This window comes from Hypanus sabinus, chromosome 2 (assembly GCF_030144855.1).
Source record: "Hypanus sabinus isolate sHypSab1 chromosome 2, sHypSab1.hap1, whole genome shotgun sequence".
Classification (NCBI taxonomy): domain Eukaryota; kingdom Metazoa; phylum Chordata; class Chondrichthyes; order Myliobatiformes; family Dasyatidae; genus Hypanus; species Hypanus sabinus.
Window position 1 is genome coordinate 56157060 of NC_082707.1, and position 27100 is coordinate 56184159.

At 47.9% G+C, this 27100-nt stretch overlaps 1 protein-coding gene across 1 annotated transcript in view; it reads left to right on the top strand.

Moving 5' to 3' along the window:
• The first annotated feature begins 20284 nt into the window (after window positions 1–20284).
• The window catches only part of kcnab1a (potassium voltage-gated channel subfamily A regulatory beta subunit 1a), a 213576-nt gene continuing 206760 nt past the window's right edge, over window positions 20285–27100 (top strand). The window contains exon 1 of the mRNA XM_059946445.1: window positions 20285–20708. Coding sequence (XP_059802428.1) covers window positions 20494–20708 — 215 coding nt within the window. The 5' untranslated portion in view covers window positions 20285–20493. The remainder of the gene's footprint in view (window positions 20709–27100) is intronic.

Here is a 27100-nt window from a genome sequence, read left to right on the forward strand (position 1 = left end):
TGCCTTGGAGTTTGTCCTTCCAAAGTGTACCACCTCACATTTCTCTGGGTTGAACTCCATCTGTCACTTCTCAGCCCACTTTTGCATCCTATCAATGTCTCACTGCAACCTTTGACAATCCTCTACACTATCTACAACACCACCAACCTTTGTGTCATCTGCAAACTTGCCAACCAAACCTTCTAACCCCACATCCAGGTTGTTAATAAAAATCACAAGAAGTAGAGGTCCCAGAACAGATCCTTGTGGGACACCACTAGTCACAACCCTCCAAACTGAATGTACTCCCTCCACCACAACCCTCTGCCTTCTGCAGGCAAGCCAATTCTGAATCCACAGGGCCAAACTTCCCTGGATCCCATGCCTTCTGACTTTCTGAATAAGCCTACCGTGTAGAACCTTGTCAAATGCCTTACAAAAATCCATTGCACTACCCTCATCTATATGCCTGGTCACCTCCTCAAAGAACTCTATCAGGCTTGTTAGACATGATCTGCCCTTCACAAAACCATGCTGACTGTCCCTGATCAGACCATGATTCTCTAAATGCCCATAGATCCTATTTCTAAGAAACTATTCCAACAGCTTTCCTACCACAGACGTAAGGCTCACTGGTCTATAATTACCTGGACTATCCTTACTACCTTTTTTGAACAAGGGGACAACATTCGCCTCCCTCCAATCCTCCGGTACCATTCCCGTGAACGACGAGGAGATAAAGATCCTAGCCAGAAGGAATCTCTTCCCTCGCCTCGTGGAGCAGCCTGGGGAATATTCCATCAGGGCCCGGGGACTTTTCCATTCTAATGTATTTTAACAACTCCAACACCTCCTCTCTCTTAATGTCAACATGCTCCAGAACATCAAACTCACTCATATTGTCATCACCATAATCAAGTTCCCTCTCAGTGGTGAATACCGAAGAGAAGTATTCATTGAGGACCTCGCTCACTTCCACAGCCTCCAGGCACATCTTCCCACTTTTATCTCTAATTGGTCCTACCTTCACTCCTGTCATCCTTTTGTTCTTCACATAATTGAAGAATGCCTTGGGGTTTTCCTTTACCCTACTCGCCAAGGCCTTCTCATGTCCCCTTCTTGCTCTTCTCAGACCCTTCTTAAGCTCCTTTCTTGCTACCCTATATTCCTCAATAGACCCATCTGATCCTTGCTTCCTAAACCTCATGTATGCTGTCTTCTTCCGCCTGACTAGATTTTCCACTTCACTATTCACCCATGGTTCCTTCACCCTACCATTTATCTTCCTCACCGGGACAAATTTATCCCTAACATCCTGCAACAGATCCTTAAACATCGACCACATGTCCACAGTACATTTCCCTGCAAAAACATCATCCCAATTCACACCCGCAAGTTCTAGCCTTATAGCCTCATAATTTGCCCTTCCCCAATTAAAAATTTTCCTATCCTCTCTGATTCTATCCTTTTCCAAGATAATGCTAAAGGTCAGGGAGCGGTGATCACTGTCCCCCAGATGCTCGCCCACTGAGAGATCTGTGACCTGACCCAGTTCGTTACCTAATACTAGATCTAGTATGGCATTCCCTCTAGTCGGTCTGTCAACATACTGTGACAGGAATCCGTCCTGGACACACTTAACAAGCTCTGCCCCATATAAACCCTTGAACTAATCAAGTGCCAATCAATCATCTTTCTCGCTCTGATTGGCACCATCCATGGTGGAGCTGCTGCAAATGAAACTTTTCATAAACAGCACCTCTATTGTTGCCTGATAGCCTTGTGTGTACCTGATTGAGTAATGCTATCGATATCTTGAATAGGATGCTGGAATAATCCCAAAATGCAGGCTTCAATTCAAGACAGATTCTGACTGAAGATCAGGGTGCTGCTGCAGGGGCATTAAGATAAATGCATAGGTGACATGCATGTAAATACCTCTCAGCATGCATAAACTCACTTTCAAACAGCAAGGTGTACTGATGACTTTGGAGAACCCAAGATCCTTCCAGGTGAACTGACCTGAAGTCACGTTAAATGTTATTAATTGAAATTAATAACACTATCCAGCAGAGGCACTGGAGTTGCTGCTTGATGTCTTTGGGTTAAATCCAGACATCAGCAGGCTCAGATCACAATGCAGAACTGTTGACAGTTTAGGGAGGTCTCCGTCTTTGGTCCTGCAAAACCAAGGGCATCAAAGGTTACAGTCAGAAGGCAGAAAATAATAAATCATTCATGATTGATTAGCGGAACAGACTTGATGGGTCAAATGGCTGAATTCTCCTTCTATATTTTATGGTCTTATATTGCTCATCAAAGCTGCCAGCAGCAGGAATTATTTAACCAGTTGCCTGGGCTCCCCGGTGGTATGTGCATAGCCTTATGGATTTATTTGGCAAAATGTGCCTTTACCTTCAGTAGTCTTTGAATAATGAACTGCAAAGAGTACCAAATGGACTGCCTGTCACTCGGACATCATCTATGATCTCCTCATTTTAAAGCTGTTAGTCATCATGGGTCCAAGGACAAGTGAGGCATTTTGTAACTCAGACAATTCAAAATCCGAGATGACATAAAATATTCTTCTAAGCACACCATTAACATTCTCAGCTGTGAACGAAAAGCTAGACAAATTGCAAGTGCACCATTACCAAGGTCTCCTTGGAATCTATTTTGTCTTAGAACATGGAAGAAGAGAGCAGCAACTAGTATTAGGGCACATTCCAAGTTCAGCTAAACCAGTTTACTGTATATTAGCACTTATCATACATGTTTAGTGTGCTTTGTCCAAGTTAAGATTCAGGGTGTATATTTTGTAATTCTGAAAACCTTTTCCTTCTGTGGGAAGGGAAGTGACTGGCTGCTGGACATCAATACTCATCTTTGAGGTTAAATGTTCCCTACTATTCTGTTTTTTGGGATTATCAATGACTCTAGAAAGAGAAACATCATTGGGATGAATCTTGCAGCCTTTCCCACTTTCAGAAATGCATTGAACTACTCATTGTATGATACCAGTATAAAGGAAATTTACAATAATTATCCCAGAATATCTAACAGAGAGGTGTCAGTTGCCTAATTACTTAGCCTTTTCCCCTCTTAAAAAATAGAGTGGAAGTTGGCAGCTTTGCAACTCCCATGTCTAGAAGATTTTGAAAAATTCCTGTACCAGTTTCAAATACTTTCCTTAAATGACCCTCCTTATCCACTTCCTTCATTGACGTTTAGCAGGGCTGATTTCTTACTATTCACCAGTCTTGCTCTTTTTTAATTGCTTATATTTCCTTTATTCCCAATTCTTTATATCCTTGAAACTATTGTCCACATTCTTCTTTTTTCTTCTTTTTTTTCTTTGATTTCCGATATTACTTTTTACACTTTTCTAGTCTGCTGTATTGTCACTTCTCATTACATGATGGAAAGCTTCCTTTCTAGCTTAATATTGTCCTTGTGTGTTAACTATGGAAGTTTTCATTTACTTTACTTCCTACAACACAATCTCCTGTTCGTCTTGTTTACCTATTAGTCCTGTAGTCAAATTCCATATGGTGAATTTATTCCTCATCCCTTCAAAAATCATCATATTTAATTCTTTAAATCTAGTTTTCTTGTCTCTTTTTTAATGGTTGAAATCTGTATTATGCTATGGTCCCTTTTTCCCTATTAGATTCAGGTTCTTTATTTATCACAAATTCAGTGTGACTGGTCAATTCCAAAACTTTTTTTTCCTTTAGAAAATTGCCTCAAACATATCCTGGAAATTCATTGCATTTAATAATTGATCTGTTCTACTTTTACCAGGCTCGGTGAAAATTATTATCTCCCAATGTGCAAATTCGTTTTCATTTTTGATCTTCATCTTTGTACCTACTTTCAGCTATCCTCTTCATTTGATTAATATAATCTGTTGGTTTATTAACTTGCATTGGCAACTGAAAAGAGATTTGCATTGATTGATGTATTCTACAATGAATTCGTGATAAAAATAAAAATATCAAAATAATGATTTTCTAACCTTACTGATCATGAACACATAGAACAAAGCTTTCCATACTTATTCCATCTGGCATACATATTTATAAGAAATGAACTTTTGCCTCAATGTTCCCACTTCAACTGACAATTGTAGTTAATTTCAGTGAAAATGTGCATTGGGCTTTACATTGACACCATGAAAGCAAGGATAGACCAATGGCAGAATTTTTCTGAAGCCTTGTTACCATGGTAACCACCAACAATCATGATGTTACACACAGGAAACTGTTCAAATTAAAATTAAAATTTAGAAATAACTAAAATGATACCATATATATTTTGTTAATGTAAATGATTAATCTAAAATGCCAGGAACAATGTAAGCTATTTTCTTGTTTGCTTTTTTTGCTGCTCTGAAGCTTTGAATATTTTATGCTCATTGTATATACCCGTATTTGATTGGCAATTCCTTGTTAAGAAATATCACAAATGGGGTATAGTTGTGATCGATAGATTGAAAGCAGTAATTGGTGATGAGAACAAAGTTAAGTTGGTTTCCAAAAGTGCAGATGAAAGTGTGAGCTGTTAATTAATGAGGAACAGTTGGATTTACTGAAACAAAGGAGCACACTGATTAAAAACGGCAGTTGTGGGTGGAAAGCTAGAGGTAGGAATATGAAGTGAAAAGCTGCATTTAATAGAAGGACAACTAAACAGTAAGAGATATGGGTTCAGTTATGATAAATAAGATAAGTTTGGATAGATACATGGATTAGAGAGGTATGGAGGGTTATGATAAGGCCATACTGACATGGCCTAGATGGGCCAAAGGGCCATTTCTGAGCTGTGGTGCTCTGATACTCTGTGACTCTAAACTGATTTCAGAAAGGCAGGGAGTGTGGAGGGAGTGCACATGCTTCTGTCTACATTACTGGTTTGAGGTTGAGAAAGTTGACAGTTTTATGTTCCAAGGAGGAAACATCACCTACAGCCTGCACAAACACAGAAACATCATGACCAAGAAAGTTCATCAATGCCTCTACCTCCTCAGAATTCTGAACAGATGTAAGCAACTAGCATAATCAAAAAGCCCACCCACCCTGGACATTTTCTCTTCTCCCCTCTCTCCTCAGGAGGAAGATTTAAAAAAAGCCTGAAACCAGAGTCAAGGACGGCTTCTAGCACACTATTTTCAGACTTTGAATGGATCTTTTGTATCTTAAGATAGAATCTTGGTCTCACAATCTACTTCATTATAGTCCTACACTTTATAATTTAAAGCACTGCATTTTTCACTTTATTCTGTATTGTTATTGATTTACTTTATTCTAGAATAATGCACTATGTTATATGTATAGACAGTTTGCACAACTCACTTTGCACTGTATCTTGGTACACATGATGATAATAAACCAATACCAATAAGGGTTAATGCAAAGAATGTTTTGGAATGCAACACCTAGTGTTAATGCAAGGAAGTCCAGTAGGAGTCCTGGTTCTGTGTTAAATTCCAAGTGGTTGAACGTGATCTAGTAAAATTGGAGGCATATGAGAAAATAAAGTTAATTATCAAGGAAGCTAATACTAGATGTATTTTGATTGACAACAGGAAAAAATAGTTAATTAGTTGGAATAACCATGCATGGAAAAAGGATGTGATGTTGGAAGTGCTGATGGAAGATGAAAATGCTTTGTGATCTTTCTGGCAGGGTAGTTCAACTGGCAGCTGGAAAGGATTAAAATTAAACCATTCACAGGCAACCACCAGGTTAAGAAAGTTACTGGCAGTAAAGCAAGATGAGGATGGACCGAGGATTGTTACTGGGTCGCTGGCTGAGAGTAACAATCTCAATTGGGACTTTACCTGTGGGCTTCCAATAAATACTCCCGCCTTTTTAGGCCCCACATTGGAATTACTTTTAATGTAGGTGTGCACCAGGAATGCCAGGGAGTGATCAAAAGTCTACTGGTGATCCTTGGTTGTCAAGGGGTTCTGAATTGTTTTTACTAATGATGCTCTGCTTCACACTGCCATGAATTAATCTGCTGCTGAAACAACCTATGTTAGAACGTATTAGGAAAATACTGGTGCTCCGTCTGATCATAGTGAATGGGGAATATTGGAATCATCCACGTAGCTAATGCTTTTGTGTATTTGCTGTAAGCGGTAAGAACTCTTCTATCCTATGTCTCTAACTTCAATGCAGTTATACTGCCAAATCAACATCATGTGCAACAAAAGGAAAAGTGATATTTCATTTGAGAAGCAATCCTCATATAACTCGTACTTGCTCTAAGGCCAAACAGAATGTCTCTACATCACCAGGCTACTTGTATCTCACTGATCATGTACCAGATACCATATGATTCCATCACCCCCAGCATAAGGTGTCACATAGGGAGTCTGTTTACACTCCTAGAATCTCCCAAAATATGTATGGAGTTTCTAACAATACTACTAGTGAAAAAATGCTGCTTTGCTCCTGTTACTTTACTGAATGATCTTCACACGCACATCGAAGCATATATACAGAGGTCTATTATAGTCCACCTCACAGCACTTGCATTCCAGTATTTTAATCCAGCCTGATGTCTGAATGGTTGCAACTCTGTTGTGCATTCTAGCAAGAGACTCTGATCTGATAGTAATCATAAAGTTAAAAACTGCAAGAAATTTAGAAAACAGATTTCCATAAAATTTATTATCTTATCTGTTTCAGTGCAAGTCAAATCTTACATAGTCAGAAACTGCTGCTTTAGTTATTGTGGTGAAACAATTTAAGGTATACTGAAATTGCAAAAGAAGTGGACTGATGCAGAAAGCTATTTGCCCCATGCCGATATCTTAATACTTCCAGAACAGCCATTCACTTCTCACATTCCATGTGACTGCACCTTAAATGATTACTGGGGTTTTGCATTCATTATTGTGGTACAATCTAACCTCTGATCACCCTGAAGAAGAAACCTCTGCTAATAGAGGTACTTTGTACCTATGCCCCTTCTCTTGCTATAATTTTATATTATAGCTTATTGACTGAGATCATACCATTTACAATTTTACATAACTCAACAGGGTTATTTCAGCCCAAGCTGTTTCTGCTTCTGTCCAGGGGGAGTCCTTCCCACTTACAAATTAAGCCTAGTTCACTCTTTCAATTCCGCTTCGCCTCTTTTCAGGTTAATTAGAAATAGCAGTGTTCCTAAAGCTGCCTTCTGCAACCTGAAACGATATATTTAAATATCTGTCATGAATTAATCTTCATCAAATTCTAGTCCACATGCAAGTCTTATCCTGAATCCTCTCACCTTTGAGTCTATTAGGTGGATTATAATCAAATACTTTTGGGATATAGCCACATTATTTCTGACACAGGGCTTCAGGGTACTGAAGCAGGGGTCCATTTGTCACTTGTCATTATCCAGTTAGCAGTGCATTTCTTATTGTACTGAGACTGAGCATTGCAAAGTGGGATGTTTAACACTGATCTATGATTCATTAAGCAAATAAAATAGTTCTAAATTTTATTCCTGTTCACAGAAGAGCAGGACTGTGACACAATCAAACCAATACACCACACCTCTGTATTGTAGCACTAAATTTAAGAGACCAGGTGATGGAAGTGGACTGGGTTGAGGCCAGTGAGTTAACCTGTTTTTTCAGCTGGTTTGATGAGGAGGCTTCTATTTACTCCTCTAAAACCCATCCACCCCCAACTCCCCCCCTCTTGCCCCCCCCCCGCCCTACATCTCTCTCCGAGGACACCGGAGAGCCACAGACACACAGACTGTCTCTGCTGGGCAGGTAAGGAGAGAGCTTAGCAGACTTCACCCAGGCAAGGCTGTGGGCCCAGATGGCATCAGCCCAAGGGCACTCAAGGTGTGTGCTACTCAGCTGAGTGCAGTTTTTTAATACATTCTCAATCTGAGCCCGAGCCTGGAGAGGGTTCACGTGCTGGGATAAACATCCTGCTTGGGTCCAGTACCCAGGAAGTCACGTCCCACAACGCCCGGTGACTATAGACCAGTGGCACTGACCTCACAGGTTATGAAACCATTAGAAAGACTGATCCTGACACACCTCCGGACTATCATAAATCCATTACTGGATGCCCTGCAGTTTGCTTACCAACCACATATTGGAATTGAGGACGCAATTACATTCCTCCTTCAACAGGCTTACAGCCATCTGGATGAGCCAGGTAGCACTGTGAGAATCATCTTTCTGATTTCTCCAGTACCATATCACCTGCTTTACCAGGGAGTAGGCTCATGGAGATGCAGGTGGATGCTCCACTAGTGTCCAGGATTACAGGTGATCTGTCCAGAGTTGTGTGTCAGATACTGCGGTCAGTAGAACGGAGCACCTCAGAGCATCATCCTGTCCTCCTTCCTGTTCATTGCCTTCACCTCGGACTTCAGATTCAACTGGGAATCCTGCCACCTGCACTACTTTTTGCACGATCCGGCAGTTGTGGGCTGTATCAGTCGGGGTCAAGAGGCTGAGTACAGAAGAGTGGTGGACAGCTTTGTGAAATGGTGTGGGCTGCATCAACTGCAGGTCACTAGGACAAAGGAGTTGGTGGTGGACTTCAGGAAGGTGAAAACACCCTGCATTCCCAGCTCTGTCAAGGGAATAGATGTGGAAGTTGTCTGGGACCACAAGTACCAGGGAACTCACCTGGACAATAAACTGGACTGAAAATACAGTACAAGGGACGGAGCAGACTGTACTTCCTGAGGAGACTCTGGTCATTCAACATCTTAGGACATCTGCAGCGTAGTACGTAAGATGTTGAAGATGACTCGGTGGTGGCCAGCACTCCGTTCTACGCTGTGGTCTGCTGGGGCAGCAAGGTGAGAGAAGATCGATAAGATCTATCGATAAGAAGATCGATAAGCTTGCCAGGAGCGCCAGTTCTCTTATGGGGATGAACTGAATTCCCTGGTGGTTGTGTCTGAGAGGAGGATTCTGTAGAAGCGACGGAGCATTATGGAGAATCCCTCTCACCCCCTCCATCCCATACTGGACAAACAGAGGAGCACCTTCACTAACAGATTGATTCCACCACAGAACGCCCCAGGAGGTCCTGTCTGGCTGTGGCTGTGAGACTCGACAATGCCCCAGGAGGTCCTGTCTGGCTGTGGCTGTGAGACTCGACAACGCCCCAAGAGGTCCTGTATCCCTGAGGCTGTAAGACTCGACAAATCCCCAGGAGGTCCTGTCTCCCTGTGGCTGTGAGACTCAACAACGCCCCAGGAGGTCCTGTCTCCCTGAGGCTGTGAGACTCGACAATGCCCCAGGAGGTCCTGTCTGGCTGTGGCTGTGAGACTCGACAATGCCCCAGGAGGTCCTGTCTGGCTGTGGCTGTGAGACTCGACAATGCCCCAGGAGGTCCTGTCTCCCTGTGGCTGTGAGACTCGACAATGCCCCAGGAGGTCCTGTCTCCCTGTGGCTGTGAGACTCGACAAATCCCCAGGAGGTCCTGTCTCCCTGTGGCTGTGAGACTCGACAATGCCCCAGGAGGTCCTGTCTGGCTGTGGCTGTGAGACTCGACAACGCCCCAGGAGGTCCTGTATCCCTGAGGCTGTAAGACTCGACAAATCCCCAGGAGGTCCTGTCTCCCTGTGGCTGTGAGACTCGACAAATCCCCAGGAGGTCCTGTCTCCCTGTGGCTGTGAGACTCGACAATGCCCCAGGAGGTCCTGTCTGGCTGTGGCTGTGAGACTCGACAACGCCCCAGGAGGTCCTGTATCCCTGAGGCTGTAAGACTCGACAAATCCCCAGGAGGTCCTGTCTCCCTGTGGCTGTGAGACTCAACAACGCCCCAGGAGGTCCTGTCTCCCTGAGGCTGTGAGACTCGACAATGCCCCAGGAGGTCCTGTCTGGCTGTGGCTGTGAGACTCGACAATGCCCCAGGAGGTCCTGTCTGGCTGTGGCTGTGAGACTCGACAATGCCCCAGGAGGTCCTGTCTCCCTGTGGCTGTGAGACTTGACAATGCCCCAGGAGGTCCTGTCTCCCTGTGGCTGTGAGACTCGACAAATCCCCAGGAGGTCCTGTCTCCCTGTGGCTGTGAGACTCGACAATGCCCCAGGAGGTCCTGTCTGGTTGTGGCTGTGAGACTCGACAAATCCCCAGGAGGTCCTGTCTGGCTGTGACTCGACAACGCCCCAGGAGGTCCTGTCTGGCTGTGGCTGTGAGACTTGACAAATCCCCAGGAGGTCCTGTCTGGCTGTGGCTGTGAGACTCGACAATGCCCCAGGAGGTCCAGTCTGGCTGTGGCTGTGAGACTCGACAATGCCCCAAGAGGTCCTGTCTCCCTGTGGCTGTGAGACTCGACAACGCCCCAGGAGGTCCTGTCTGGCTGTGGCTGTGAGACTCGACAAATCCCCAGGAGGTCCTGTCTCCCTGTGGCTGTGAGACTCGACAATGCCCCAGGAGGTCCTGTCTGGCTGTGGCTGTGAGACTCGACAATGCCCCAGGATGTCCTGTCTCCCTGTGGCTGTGAGACTCGACAATGCCCCAGGAGGTCCTGTCTGGCTGTGGCTGTGAGACTCGACAATGCCCCAGGAGGTCCTGTCTGGCTGTGGCTGTGAGACTCGACAATGCCCCAGGAGGTCCTGTCTCCCTGTGGCTGTGAGACTCGACAAATCCCCGGGAGGTCCTGTCTCCCTGTGGCTGTGAGACTCGACAACGCCCCAGGATGTCCTGTCTGGCTGTGGCTGTAAGACTCGACAACGCCCCAGGAGGTCCTGTCTGGCTGTGAGACTCGACAACGCCCCAGGAGGTCCTATCTGGCTGTGGCTGTGAGACTCGATAACGCCCCAGGAGGTCCTGTCTGGCTGTGAGACTCGACAATGCCCCAGGAGGTCCTGTCTGGCTGTGGCTGTGAGACTCGACAATGCCCCAGGAGGTCCTGTCTCCCTGTGGCTGTGAGACTCGACAATGCCCCAGGAGGTCCTGTCTGGCTGTGGCTGTGAGACTCGATAACGCCCCAGGAGGTCCTGTCTGGCTGTGAGACTCGACAATGCCCCAGGAGGTCCTGTCTGGCTGTGGCTGTGAGACTCGACAACGCCCCAGGAGGTCCTGTCTGGCTGTGGCTGTGAGACTCGACAATGCCCCAGGAGGTCCTGTCTGGCTGTGGCTGTGAGACTCGACAATGCCCCAGGAGGTCCTGTCTGGCTGTGGCTGTGAGACTCGACAAATCCCCAGGAGGTCCTGTCTGGCTGTGAGACTCAACAATGCCCCAGGAGGTCCTGTCTCCCTGTGGCTGTGAGACTCGACAATGCCCCAGGAGGTCCTGTCTGGCTGTGGCTGTGAGACTCGACAATGCCCCAGGAGGTCCTGTCTGGCTGTGGCTGTGAGACTCGACAAATCCCCAGGAGGTCCTGTCTGGCTGTGAGACTCGACAATGCCCCAGGAGGTCCTGTCTCCCTGTGGCTGTGAGACTCGACAATGCCCCAGGAGGTCCTGTCTGGCTGTGGCTGTGAGACTCGATAACGCCCCAGGAGGTCCTGTCTGGCTGTGGCTGTGAGACTCGACAACGCCCCAGGAGGTCCTGTCTGGCTGTGGCTGTGAGACTCGACAATGCCCCAGGAGGTCCTGTCTCCCTGTGGCTGTGAGACTCGACAATGCCCCAGGAGGTCCTGTCTCCCTGTGGCTGTGAGACTCGACAATGCCCCAGGAGGTCCTGTCTGGCTGTGGCTGTGAGACTCGACAAATCCCCAGGAGGTCCTGTCTGGCTGTGAGACTCAACAATGCCCCAGGAGGTCCTGTCTGGCTGTGGCTGTGAGACTCGACAATGCCCCAGGAGGTCCTGTCTGGCTGTGAGACTCGACAATGCCCCAGGAGGTCCTGTCTGGCTGTGAGACTCGACAATGCCCCAGGAGGTCCTGTCTGGCTGTGGCTGTGAGACTCGACAAATCCCCAGGAGGTCCTGTCTGGCTGTGAGACTCGACAATGCCCCAGGAGGTCCTGTCTGGCTGTGGCTGTGAGACTCGACAAATCCCCAGGAGGTCCTGTCTGGCTGTGAGACTCAACAATGCCCCAGGAGGTCCTGTCTGGCTGTGGCTGTGAGACTCGACAATGCCCCAGGAGGTCCTGTCTGGCTGTGGCTGTGAGACTCGACAATGCCCCAGGAGGTCCTGTCTGGCTGTGGCTGTGAGACTCGACAATGCCCCAGGAGGTCCTGTCTGGCTGTGGCTGTGAGACTCGACAATGCCCCAGGAGGTCCTGTCTCCCTGTGGCTGTGAGACTCGACAATGCCCCAGGAGGTCCTGTCTCCCTGTGGCTGTGAGACTCGACAATGCCCCAGGAGGTCCTGTCTGGCTGTGGCTGTGAGACTCGACAAATCCCCAGGAGGTCCTGTCTGGCTGTGAGACTCAACAATGCCCCAGGAGGTCCTGTCTGGCTGTGGCTGTGAGACTCGACAATGCCCCAGGAGGTCCTGTCTCCCTGTGGCTGTGAGACTCGACAATGCCCCAGGAGGTCCTGTCTGGCTGTGGCTGTGAGACTCGATAACGCCCCAGGAGGTCCTGTCTGGCTGTGAGACTCGACAATGCCCCAGGGGGTCCTGTCTGGCTGTGGCTGTGAGACTCGACAACGCCCCAGGAGGTCCTGTCTGGCTGTGGCTGTGAGACTCGACAATGCCCCAGGAGGTCCTGTCTCCCTGTGGCTGTGAGACTCGACAATGCCCCAGGAGGTCCTGTCTGGCTGTGGCTGTGAGACTCGACAAATCCCCAGGAGGTCCTGTCTGGCTGTGAGACTCAACAATGCCCCAGGAGGTCCTGTCTGGCTGTGGCTGTGAGACTCGACAATGCCCCAGGAGGTCCTGTCTGGCTGTGAGACTCAACAATGCCCCAGGAGGTCCTGTCTGGCTGTGAGACTCAACAATGCCCCAGGAGGTCCTGTCTCCCTGTGGCTGTGAGACTCGACAATGCCCCAGGAGGTCCTGTCTGGCTGTGGCTGTGAGACTCGACAAATCCCCAGGAGGTCCTGTCTGGCTGTGAGACTCGACAATGCCCCAGGAGGTCCTGTCTCCCTGTGGCTGTGAGACTCGACAATGCCCCAGGAGGTCCTGTCTGGCTGTGGCTGTGAGACTCGATAACGCCCCAGGAGGTCCTGTCTGGCTGTGGCTGTGAGACTCAACAACGCCCCAGGAGGTCCTGTCTGGCTGTGGCTGTGAGACTCGACAATGCCCCAGGAGGTCCTGTCTCCCTGTGGCTGTGAGACTCGACAATGCCCCAGGAGGTCCTGTCTCCCTGTGGCTGTGAGACGCGACAATGCCCCAGGAGGTCCTGTCTGGCTGTGGCTGTGAGACTCGACAAATCCCCAGGAGGTCCTGTCTGGCTGTGAGACTCAACAATGCCCCAGGAGGTCCTGTCTGGCTGTGGCTGTGAGACTCGACAATGCCCCAGGAGGTCCTGTCTGGCTGTGACTCGACAATGCCCCAGGAGGTCCTGTCTGGCTGTGAGACTCGACAATGCCCCAGGAGGTCCTGTCTGGCTGTGGCTGTGAGACTCGACAAATCCCCAGGAGGTCCTGTCTGGCTGTGAGACTCGACAAATCCCCAGGAGGTCCTGTCTGGCTGTGAGACTCAACAATGCCCCAGGAGGTCCTGTCTGGCTGTGGCTGTGAGACTCGACAATGCCCCAGGAGGTCCTGTCTGGCTGTGGCTGTGAGACTCGACAATGCCCCAGGAGGTCCTGTCTGGCTGTGGCTGTGAGACTCGACAATGCCCCAGGAGGTCCTGTCTGGCTGTGGCTGTGAGACTCGACAATGCCCCAGGAGGTCCTGTCTCCCTGTGGCTGTGAGACTCGACAATGCCCCAGGAGGTCCTGTCTCCCTGTGGCTGTGAGACTCGACAATGCCCCAGGAGGTCCAGTCTGGCTGTGGCTGTGAGACTCGACAAATCCCCAGGAGGTCCTGTCTGGCTGTGAGACTCAACAATGCCCCAGGAGGTCCTGTCTGGCTGTGGCTGTGAGACTCGACAATGCCCCAGGAGGTCCTGTCTCCCTGTGGCTGTGAGACTCGACAATGCCCCAGGAGGTCCTGTCTGGCTGTGGCTGTGAGACTCGATAACGCCCCAGGAGGTCCTGTCTGGCTGTGAGACTCGACAATGCCCCAGGAGGTCCTGTCTGGCTGTGGCTGTGAGACTCGACAACGCCCCAGGAGGTCCTGTCTGGCTGTGGCTGTGAGACTCGACAATGCCCCAGGAGGTCCTGTCTCCCTGTGGCTGTGAGACTCGACAATGCCCCAGGAGGTCCTGTCTGGCTGTGGCTGTGAGACTCGACAAATCCCCAGGAGGTCCTGTCTGGCTGTGAGACTCAACAATGCCCCAGGAGGTCCTGTCTGGCTGTGGCTGTGAGACTCGACAATGCCCCAGGAGGTCCTGTCTGGCTGTGAGACTCAACAATGCCCCAGGAGGTCCTGTCTGGCTGTGAGACTCAACAATGCCCCAGGAGGTCCTGTCTCCCTGTGGCTGTGAGACTCGACAATGCCCCAGGAGGTCCTGTCTGGCTGTGGCTGTGAGACTCGACAATGCCCCAGGAGGTCCTGTCTGGCTGTGGCTGTGAGACTCGACAAATCCCCAGGAGGTCCTGTCTGGCTGTGAGACTCAACAATGCCCCAGGAGGTCCTGTCTCCCTGTGGCTGTGAGACTCGACAATGCCCCAGGAGGTCCTGTCTGGCTGTGGCTGTGAGACTCGACAATGCCCCAGGAGGTCCTGTCTGGCTGTGGCTGTGAGACTCGACAAATCCCCAGGAGGTCCTGTCTGGCTGTGAGACTCGACAATGCCCCAGGAGGTCCTGTCTCCCTGTGGCTGTGAGACTCGACAATGCCCCAGGAGGTCCTGTCTGGCTGTGGCTGTGAGACTCGATAACGCCCCAGGCTGTCCTGTCTGGCTGTGGCTGTGAGACTCGACAACGCCCCAGGAGGTCCTGTCTGGCTGTGGCTGTGAGACTCGACAATGCCCCAGGAGGTCCTGTCTCCCTGTGGCTGTGAGACTCGACAATGCCCCAGGAGGTCCTGTCTCCCTGTGGCTGTGAGACTCGACAATGCCCCAGGAGGTCCTGTCTGGCTGTGGCTGTGAGACTCGACAAATCCCCAGGAGGTCCTGTCTGGCTGTGAGACTCAACAATGCCCCAGGAGGTCCTGTCTGGCTGTGGCTGTGAGACTCGACAATGCCCCAGGAGGTCCTGTCTGGCTGTGAGACTCGACAATGCCCCAGGAGGTCCTGTCTGGCTGTGGCTGTGAGACTCGACAAATCCCCAGGAGGTCCTGTCTGGCTGTGGCTGTGAGACTCGACAATGCCCCAGGAGGTCCTGTCTGGCTGTGGCTGTGAGACTCGACAAATCCCCAGGAGGTCCTGTCTGGCTGTGAGACTCAACAATGCCCCAGGAGGTCCTGTCTGGCTGTGGCTGTGAGACTCGACAATGCCCCAGGAGGTCCTGTCTGGCTGTGGCTGTGAGACTCGACAATGCCCCAGGAGGTCCTGTCTGGCTGTGGCTGTGAGACTCGACAATGCCCCAGGAGGTCCTGTCTGGCTGTGGCTGTGAGACTCGACAATGCCCCAGGAGGTCCTGTCTCCCTGTGGCTGTGAGACTCGACAATGCCCCAGGAGGTCCTGTCTCCCTGTGGCTGTGAGACTCGACAATGCCCCAGGAGGTCCTGTCTTGCTGTGGCTGTGAGACTCAACAAATCCCCAGGAGGTCCTGTCTGGCTGTGAGACTCAACAATGCCCCAGGAGGTCCTGTCTGGCTGTGGCTGTGAGACTCGACAATGCCCCAGGAGGTCCTGTCTGGCTGTGAGACTCAACAATGCCCCAGGAGGTCCTGTCTGGCTGTGGCTGTGAGACTCGACAATGCCCCAGGAGGTCCTGTCTGGCTGTGAGACTCAACAATGCCCCAGGAGGTCCTGTCTGGCTGTGAGACTCAACAATGCCCCAGGAGGTCCTGTCTCCCTGTGGCTGTGAGACTCGACAATGCCCCAGGAGGTCCTGTCTGGCTGTGGCTGTGAGACTCGACAAATCCCCAGGAGGTCCTGTCTGGCTGTGAGACTCGACAATGCCCCAGGAGGTCCTGTCTCCCTGTGGCTGTGAGACTCGACAATGCCCCAGGAGGTCCTGTCTCCCTGTGGCTGTGAGACGCGACAATGCCCCAGGAGGTCCTGTCTGGCTGTGGCTGTGAGACTCGACAAATCCCCAGGAGGTCCTGTCTGGCTGTGAGACTCAACAATGCCCCAGGAGGTCCTGTCTGGCTGTGGCTGTGAGACTCGACAATGCCCCAGGAGGTCCTGTCTGGCTGTGAGACTCGACAATGCCCCAGGAGGTCCTGTCTGGCTGTGAGACTCGACAATGCCCCAGGAGGTCCTGTCTGGCTGTGGCTGTGAGACTCGACAAATCCCCAGGAGGTCCTGTCTGGCTGTGAGACTCGACAAATCCCCAGGAGGTCCTGTCTGGCTGTGAGACTCAACAATGCCCCAGGAGGTCCTGTCTGGCTGTGGCTGTGAGACTCGACAATGCCCCAGGAGGTCCTGTCTGGCTGTGGCTGTGAGACTCGACAATGCCCCAGGAGGTCCTGTCTGGCTGTGGCTGTGAGACTCGACAATGCCCCAGGAGGTCCTGTCTGGCTGTGGCTGTGAGACTCGACAATGCCCCAGGAGGTCCTGTCTCCCTGTGGCTGTGAGACTCGACAATGCCCCAGGAGGTCCTGTCTCCCTGTGGCTGTGAGACTCGACAATGCCCCAGGAGGTCCTGTCTGGCTGTGGCTGTGAGACTCGACAAATCCCCAGGAGGTCCTGTCTGGCTGTGAGACTCAACAATGCCCCAGGAGGTCCTGTCTGGCTGTGGCTGTGAGACTCGACAATGCCCCAGGAGGTCCTGTCTCCCTGTGGCTGTGAGACTCGACAATGCCCCAGGAGGTCCTGTCTGGCTGTGGCTGTGAGACTCGATAACGCCCCAGGAGGTCCTGTCTGGCTGTGAGACTCGACAATGCCCCAGGAGGTCCTGTCTGGCTGTGGCTGTGAGACTCGACAACGCCCCAGGAGGTCCTGTCTGGCTGTGGCTGTGAGACTCGACAATGCCCCAGGAGGTCCTGTCTCCCTGTGGCTGTGAGACTCGACAATGCCCCAGGAGGTCCTGTCTGGCTGTGGCTGTGAGACTCGACAAATCCCCAGGAGGTCCTGTCTGGCTGTGAGACTCAACAATGCCCCAGGAGGTCCTGTCTGGCTGTGGCTGTGAGACTCGACAATGCCCCAGGAGGTCCTGTCTGGCTGTGAGACTCAACAATGCCCCAGGAGGTCCTGTCTGGCTGTGAGACTCAACAATGCCCCAGGAGGTCCTGTCTCCCTGTGGCTGTGAGACTCGACAATGCCCCAGGTGGTCCTGTCTGGCTGTGGCTGTGAGACTCGACAATGCCCCAGGAGGTCCTGTCTGGCTGTGGCTGTGAGACTCGACAAATCCCCAGGAGGTCCTGTCTGGCTGTGAGACTCAACAATGCCCCAGGAGGTCCTGTCTCCCTGTGGCTGTGAGACTCGACAATGCCCCAGGAGGTCCTGTCTGGCTGTGGCTGTGAGACTCGACAATGCCCCAGGAGGTCCTGTCTGGCTGTGGCTGTGAGACTCGACAAATCCCCAGGAGGTCCTGTCTGGCTGTGAGACTCGACAATGCCCCAGGAGGTCCTGTCTCCCTGTGGCTGTGAGACTCGACAATGCCCCAGGAGGTCCTGTCTGGCTGTGGCTGTGAGACTCGATAACGCCCCAGGAGGTCCTGTCTGGCTGTGGCTGTGAGACTCGACAACGCCCCAGGAGGTCCTGTCTGGCTGTGGCTGTGAGACTCGACAATGCCCCAGGAGGCCCTGTCTCCCTGTGGCTGTGAGACTCGACAATGCCCCAGGAGGTCCTGTCTCCCTGTGGCTGTGAGACTCGACAATGCCCCAGGAGGTCCTGTCTGGCTGTGGCTGTGAGACTCGACAAATCCCCAGGAGGTCCTGTCTGGCTGTGAGACTCAACAATGCCCCAGGAGGTCCTGTCTGGCTGTGGCTGTGAGACTCGACAATGCCCCAGGAGGTCCTGTCTGGCTGTGAGACTCGACAATGCCCCAGGAGGTCCTGTCTGGCTGTGGCTGTGAGACTCGACAAATCCCCAGGAGGTCCTGTCTGGCTGTGAGACTCGACAATGCCCCAGGAGGTCCTGTCTGGCTGTGGCTGTGAGACTCGACAAATCCCCAGGAGGTCCTGTCTGGCTGTGAGACTCAACAATGCCCCAGGAGGTCCTGTCTGGCTGTGGCTGTGAGACTCGACAATGCCCCAGGAGGTCCTGTCTGGCTGTGGCTGTGAGACTCGACAAATCCCCAGGAGGTCCTGTCTGGCTGTGGCTGTGAGACTCGACAATGCCCCAGGAGGTCCTGTCTCCCTGTGGCTGTGAGACTCGACAATGCCCCAGGAGGTCCTGTCTCCCTGTGGCTGTGAGACTCGACAATGCCCCAGGAGGTCCTGTCTCCCTGTGGCTGTGAGACTCGACAATGCCCCAGGAGGTCCTGTCTGGCTGTGGCTGTGAGACTCGACAAATCCCCAGGAGGTCCTGTCTGGCTGTGAGACTCAACAATGCCCCAGGAGGTCCTGTCTGGCTGTGGCTGTGAGACTCGACAATGCCCCAGGAGGTCCTGTCTGGCTGTGAGACTCAACAATGCCCCAGGAGGTCCTGTCTGGCTGTGGCTGTGAGACTCGACAATGCCCCAGGAGGTCCTGTCTCCCTGTGGCTGTGAGACTCGACAACTCCTCCTCCTAAGTATGTGGTTTGATTTCACATCTCTGTTTTGCGCTATTACTCTTTATTGCGCAATTTTTTTTTTGTACCTCATTGCTTATATTTTGTATTTTAAAGTATATATTTTTGACTGAAGAACCTTGCAACAACAATTTCCTTCAGGATAAATAAAGTTTTATCTTAAAGGCATCAAGGCAGTGATGTGACTTAGATGTTGGTTAATGGTCAGAAAGCAGAAAGTGGTAGGAAATAATTACTTTTCAAATTAGAAGAAAATACAGAGATGTCCTCTCTCCTGGGGCACTTACTATAATGTTGCTTTATCCATATATGTTAATGAGTGTACACAATCCATTTTTTAAAAAGTTGCTGATGGAACAGAACTCATTGCAGTAAGCAATGAGGAGAATATTAATAGAGTAAGGAGATAGTGAACTTAAGGATGATAGTGAAAAGAGTGAGACATCGTTGCACACAGCACACTTTGAGTGGAGTATGTGAGGAAATGGAGTGCGGGAGTGTGTTGCTGACGCACAAGCCTAGGTGTGCATGTGCATGAATCCTTGAAGATGTAAAAGCAAGTTGAGAGAAAAAAGAAACAAAGCGCAAAGAACCTTGGCTAGCTGAAGAGGCAGAACATAGTTAAATAGACTGGGGACTTCTTCAGACAAGAAGGAAAGGTTGGGAGATTTAATAGAAATGTTCAAAACGATGAACGGATTCTCAGTGAAAATGCGGAGGCGCCTGCCAGTTGTGGATAGCAGAGGCACGGATTAAAGGTGACTGATGAAATGACCAAACTTTTGTTTTATTAATAGCGTGACGACGTCCTGAATGCACTGCTTAAAAGGGCGGTGCGGCAGATTCAAGAGCAACTTTCAGAAGTAGATTCAATATAGGAAGGAGAAAACAAAAACAGAAGACTGTGAGATGCTTCCAGTCGAGACCGCTGAACGGCCCGGCACTGAGATTGTTTAACCTCACCCTGCACGGAGATTCCCCACAGCCGCCGCAGTGAGTGCTGCGCCTCCGCTGAAAATGCACAGGGCATTGCGTTAAGTACCAACAAGGGCACAATGCGTCCAAGGCAACTCCTGTCCTTTTATTCAGTTTGCGACAATAATGCACTCTGTCAAGACATCTTGCTGTACAACAGCTATAAAACGATAGTTTGACAGTGCCCGAGGCCCCAGTTAATAGAAGGCAGATCAACATGCCTGCAAATTCCGATAGGCTGCTGTTGTATCTTCCTTTGAGTAAGCAGGTTGCGAATTTTTGAGTGCCGCGAAACGTGTCAGCTCAGCATTGACGCTGAGTTAGGAGCACGGCGAGAACTCGTGCAACCCACTGGTGCGGCGAGAAAATGTGAACTAGACACGGGGGTGGGGTTGTTGGCGTAACTGTAGGCGGGGCTCACTAACACGATGTAAAACTGCTGGCAGGACAGGCAGGTCGCTGGGAAATCTATACTGCAGACCATCAAAGTGCCGAGTTTTCCTTCACCAAAGAGTTAAATCACTGCAGGTTTGACGAAAAAGACGAGACTGTAATTGGGGGAGTTTAGCTGAATGTGTAAAGAGCCTTGCATGTTTTCCCTGGTCAATTGTTGACTTGCACCATTCCTCGGACCCGAAGAGCATCAAAGTACCTGTGATGCAATGTTCCGCTGACAGCTCTCTGGATTAAACCCACAGTAGCCGTGTGTGCAAGTGTTGGCAGGGCTTGTTCATTTCAGGTTAGCTTTTTGATTCGGGCTCCATTAACCAAACAATGCAAGTCTCTATTGCTTGCACCGATCACAATTTGAAGGCGCGGAATAACGAGGAGAGGCACAAGCAGAACTCCAGCAGCCCGAAATTAGGCAATGGGGCCCGTGCGAAATTCAGGACGGTTGCTATCATTGCCCGAAGTCTGGGACACTTCATACCCCAAAACCACATGTCTTTGAAGGAATCCACGGCAAAGCAGACGGGGATGAAATACAGGTATGAGAGATGTGTTCGCGTTTTATTGGTAGCTGAGCAATTTATTCCACTGCTTCAGCAAAACGATTTCAAACCTGAGTAGAAATGATGATAATTCAAACTGAGATGTAATAACATTCAAGTGGAATTATAATGGCTCTAAGAGAGTAAGGCGTGAGTTTGTAGTAAATTAGTTATAAGCTTCCAAGTTTTTTAGAGAAGGGACGAGGTTAATTGTAATACAGTAATGATTATGTGTTTTAATGTGATGTTAAACAGATTCAGAACTTTGGAGAATTAATTATGGCTGTACTTGCCACAAAAAGCGGATGGCTGCTTGTAGACTTCATGTGAAGTATTCTCAGCAGCTGCTGCAATTTGCTTTTGTATGAAATGTTCTTTGTCATTAAATGTGAAATTCAATTACTTGTCTTTCTCATTCAAAGAATAAACACCCTTACTTGGTTCTAAAGTAATGTTCAGTGAAAACAATAATGTTAAAGTTTAATGTGCTTAGTCAGAGATTAGGGATTAAATGTCAACTAAATGTTTTTTTTAACTGTTTTAATTATTCTAATAATTATTTCACAATAGTGTTGAAGTGTACATGTGAAAATTACACCTTGTTTTTATGTTCCTTGAGGTCTTTAACTCTAAACATAATTTTGGTTATACAATGAATCTTTAAAGCCAACATTTCATTTGTTTTGCTTTAGTATAAATACAATCAATATTTTGTTGAGTGACATGAGGTGTTTAAGTTTTTTTAGATCCGACGTTAGCAGCGAGTATCCAGAGGTGAAAGCCTGAATTGATGCATCCCACAAAGAGAGAAAAGCACATTAGAAGCATACTGGGATCTTCAGTCTAAATTGCTTAACAAAATGACCACAAGTCTGGTGGGAAGTTAGTGTAGTTCAGTGATTTAAATCTTATCTTTATGCAGTTATCCTATTAAAGTGTCTGAAGGCGAGTGTGCTGTCCTCTAGGGAAAGGACGACGTGTATGAAACGCACCCTCTCAGACAAGATAGATTCAAAAGCAGGTTATCAAAAAAATTGGGACAAGTACACATCACCAGAAGCTATTGCAGTAACTGCTATCTGGAGAGTTCTAGCATGATAAATTTATATAATTTCTTTAAGCTCTAACATCATTGTTCTTTGAATCCTGGACTCCTGTTCAGACATCCTCTTCTTTATTATTTAGCCAATGACTTGAATGACAACAATATTTTATTTGTATTGAGCTTTTAATTGCATAAATTTTCTCCAGTCACTTCAACGGAGAGTTATTAAACATAATGTGAAACTGAGCCAGATTGAGGTTGCTGAAGGGACCTTTATGAAGTACAAGGTAAATTTATTAGCAAACTAGATGTATGTCACCATATACAGTCCTGAGATTCATGTGGACATACTCAGTAAATCCAAGGAGCATAATAGAATCAATGAAAGATTGCACCTAACAGGGTGGAAGAACAATCAGTGTGCAAAAGACAACAAATTGTGCAAATAAAAAATAGAAAAAGAAGTAACAATAATAATAATAATAATAATAAATAAATAGGCAATAGATATCGAGGACATGAAAGGGTTGCTGTCCCTCTCCACCTCTGATCTCACGTTGAGGATGGGCTCATGGTTTCCTCAAATACGTTGCTTGTGTCAATGTCCAGTAAAGTCCAAGGATGTGCTGGGGGCAGCCCACAAGTGTGGCTACACTTCTGGCACTAACTTAGCATGCCCACAACTTACTAAATATAATCTATACATCTTTGGAATGTGGGAGGAAACTGGAGCAGCAGGGGAAACCCACACAGTCACGGAGAGGACATATAACAGCAGTGGGAATTGAACCCCAATCTTCCAATCACTGGTGCTGTAAGTGTTATGCTAGCGGCTATGCTGCAATGCCACCCCACTCTTTTAACTACTTCCACTTTTAGTTTGAGCGTATATATCCAAGCACGTAAAATACACCAAATTCAAATTAAAAATAGCGGTAGTTAGAAGAACAGGGTGCAGTTCGTGTAAGATTGTAACTGCCTCATCAATAATATCTATCTATTTTAAATGTCAAAATAATTAATTAAATAATGTGGCAGGCAAGATAAAAATGTGGTTCCTCAGCTGAAGCAGATGAATACTTTGATATGCAAGGCATGTTTACTCTGCATTAATAGTGAGAAACATGTACAGAATTAAGAAATCTCAGCATATGGTGCTTAATGAGTTTTGGGAGTTTGCTGTCACAGTCAAAATTTCTTTCCTTGCATAGCTCCACATACCATAGTTAGGAGCAACAGGTTAGACTTATTAGGGCAAAGTTGGATATAATATATTGAGAGGCACCTTCAGCAGAGTTTTAAGAATATTCTTAATGAGAATCCAAAAAAATTTCCAAAAATAGATGAATTCATAGAGTATGATCTAAGTATGTATGTAATTCCTGGGGTATCATGGACAGAAGCAATGAAAAATAATAGACTTAGCACCTCTGGGAGCACAGGAGGAGCATCCGCATCACAAACCAGAATGTCTTCCAGATCATTGGCACCATTACCACCACTCATTAAATCTGCTTCGTCTGTCAATGAAAGGATCAGCAACTTCTATGGATGAGCACGAAGCAGCAAATTTAGCTTCTTAAGCATGTTACAAAAAGAAAAATTGCATTCATACAGGCACCTGGAAATTTATTGTACTCCACGAGTTTTTATATTAGATGATATCAGGAATGTACTACCAGAGAAGGTGGTGGAGATATATACAATCACATTTAAGAGACATCTAGACAGGCACTTGACAACCCAAGGCATATAAGTCTACAGATCTAATGCAAACAAATGGGATCTGTGTAGATAGGAACAACGGCAGATTATCGTCCAAATTGGCAGTAAGTGAACTTCGCACTGATTTTTCAGTACATGATTCACAAAGATAGCAAGCAGAACAAACAAGTAGTTAAGGCAGCAAGTATCTTGGCATTTCTTAAAAAGGCTTTGTTATTGTTACACTGGTGTTGATGACATCACACCGGGAATACAGTGCACAGTTTAGTCCACTTGTCTAGAAAAGAATGTAGTAATACTAGATGCAATCCAAAGGAGATTTACAGGGCTAACAAATTCCTGGGACGGGAAGCCAGACATTTTGGATCTGGAATTCTTTGGAGTTTAGAAAAATGAGGAAGGACCTTATTCAGATATACAAGAACTTGATGAAACAGATGTTGAGATATTTTCAATAGTGGGAAGGTCACAAACTAGGGAACACAGTGAGAAAATAAGTGGCCAATCACTTAAAACTGAGTTGTGTAAAATTTTCTCTCTTGAGAGAATAGTGAATCCTTGGAATTTTCTTCAATAGGTTTCAATAGGTACATTTAATGTCGGAGAAATGTAAAAAATATACATCCTGAAATTCTTTTTCTTCACAAACATCTGTGAAAACAGAGGAGTGCCCCAAAGAATGAATGACAGTTAAATAGCCCCCCCCAGCTTCCCTCCCCCACCAGCTCCCCTTCCTCACCAGCTAAAAATCATCTGCACCCTCCATCGAGCACTCAAGCATGCAGCAAAGCATCGGTAAGGACACAGACTTGCAGTACCCCAAAAACTACTCATTCACCCAGTAATTTGACATAGCACAGGCTCTCTCTCTCCCTAATAAGGGATAAAGAGGTGTCCCTGTTTCACAGTGAGAGGGGAGACATGACAAAATAACTCGCCGATTTATGGTGTTAAAAGTCCGTTACGTCGCTTTTTCCAAGCTCTGTGCCCAAAGAACTTGGATCTCTGGGCACGTAGCCAGCAGCCAGCTCGCTGCTTTCGATCTTCCATGTACTCCCATGACACATCTGGTAGAGGCACTGACCTTGACTCCGCCCACCTCCAGAGCCACGAAAATCCGGCACCCTGAAGGCGCGCTAGTCTTCCAGGACGGGTCCTTGGCATATTGAAAAGTGGCCGGTCGTGAGGCCCTGAGAATGGGTCCCATTTCCACAAAGAACTGAAGTTGGCATGTCCTCCAGGTCAGGGTCTTCAAGAGAACCCTGAAAAGGTAAAAATTAGAGATATTAAAGATAGAAATAGAGTTGTTTCCTAAGATGCAAGCAAAGGAGTCACTGTAAAATGCCGTCACCCTAAGCTCTGCTGTTACATGAGGAAATTGGCAGTCAGATCATCAGAAGTCAGAGGTGGCTGAAGTTTCTGGAATAGTTCACAAGGCGCAGGATAGATATGTCCCACAGAAGTAGTTCTCAAATGGTGGGGTAGGCAACCGTGACTGACAAGGGAAATTAAGGACTGCTTAAAAGCCAAGGAAAGGGCACATTAGGTAGCAAAAGTGAATAGGAAGTTGGATGATTTGGAAGCTTTTAAAATCTAACAAAAGGCAGCTAAAAGAATGGAAAAGATGAAATATGAGGACAAACTAGCCAATAATATAAAGCAGGATAAAGTTTTTCAGTTATATAAAGAGTAAAAGAGTGTTGATATTGGACCACTGGAAATCAATGCTAATGTGGTAGTAATGGGGGACAAAGAAATAGCAAATGAAAATGAGTACCTTTCATGAGTCTTCACTGTGGAAGACACTAGCAGTGTGCCAGAGGTCTGTGAGAGCCCGGGAGCAGGAGTGAGTGCCATTGCTTCTACAAAGGAAAAAGTGTCTGGTAAACTCAAAGGTCTGAAGGTGGGTAAGTCACCTGGACCAGATGGGCTACATCCCAGAGTCCTGAGAGAGGTCACTGAAGAGATAACAGATGCAATGGTCATGATTTTTCAAGAATCACTTGATTCTGACATGATCCTGGAGGACTAGAAAACTGCAAATGTCATTCCCCTCTTTAAAAAGGGAGGAAAACAAAAGAAAGGAAATTATGGGCCAGTTAGCCTAACTTCAGTAGTTGGGCAAGTGTTGGAGTATATTATTAAAGATGTTTCCTGGGTACATGGAGACTAACGATAAAATAAGTCAAAGTCAGCATGGTTTCTACAAAGGGAGTTATTTGAGGAAGTAACAAGCAGGGTGGACAAAGGAGAGGGAGTGGATGTCATTTTTTTTGGATTTTCAGAAGGCATTTGATAAGGTACCACACTTGCGGCTGCTTAAAAAGATAAAATCCTATGGTATTACATGAAAGATACTAGCATGGCCAGAGGAATGGCCGACTGACAGGATGTAGCGAGTGGGAATAAAGGGGGCCTTTCCTGGTTGGCTGCTTGTTACTTGTGGTGTTCCTCAGGGGTCAGTATTGGGACTGCCACTTTTCACATTGATTGTCAATCACTTACATATTGGAATTGATGGTTTAAATGGCAAAGTTTGTGGATGATATGAAGATAGGTGGAGGGGTAGGTAGCGCTGAGGAAGCAATGTGATTGCAGGAGGATTTAGACCAATTGGAAGAATGGCAGATGGAATGCAGAGTTGGGAAATATATGATAATGCATTTTGGTAAAAGGAACGATAGTGCAGAGTATTATCTAAATGGGGAGAAGGTTCAAACATTGGAGGTGCAGGACTCTCACAAGGTTGATTTACAGGTTGAGTCTGTGGTAAAGAAGGCAAATGCAATGTTGGCATTTATTTCAAGGGGAATAGAATATAAAAGTAAGGAGATAATGCTGATGCTTTATAGGACACTAATCAGGCCACACTTGGAGTAATTTCAACAGTTTTGGGTCCCATGTCTCAGAAAGGATTTGTTGTCATTGGAGAGAGTCCAGAGGAGGTTCATGAGGATGATTCCGGGAATGAAAGGGTTGACATATGAGGAGCATTTGGCAGCTTTGGGCCTGTACCCACTGCAATTTAGAAGAATGCAGGGGGGATCTCATTGATACCGAATGTTGAAGGACTGTATAAGGTGGATGTGGAGCGGATGTTTCCTATAATGGGGGTATCCAGAACGAGAGGGCATAGTCGCAAAATTGAGGGCAACTTTCTAGAACAGAGATAAAGAAGAATTTTTTTAACTAGAGTGTAGTGAATCTGTGTGGAATGCTCTGCCACAGACTGCAGTGGTGGCCATGTTCATGGGGATATTTAAAGTGGAAGTTGATCGTTTCCTGATCGGTCAGGCCATCAAAGGATATGGCGCGAAGGCAGGTGTTTGGGATTGAGTGGGATCTGGAATCAGCCATGGTGGAATGGCGGAGCAGACTCAGTGGGCTGAGTGGCCTAATTCTGCTCCTATGTCTTATGATCTAAATATATTTAAGTAGAAATAGATAAATACTTTGAAAGAACAAGAATTAAGGTTGCAGGGGGTTGGCATGAAAGAGAGTTGAGACCAGCATAAATCAGCCATGATCATAATGAATGGCAGGTCTGATTTAGGAATTCTAAATCCAAACTACCAAGCTGACTCCTTGCATATTAATCTCCCTGATAAAACTACCGCAG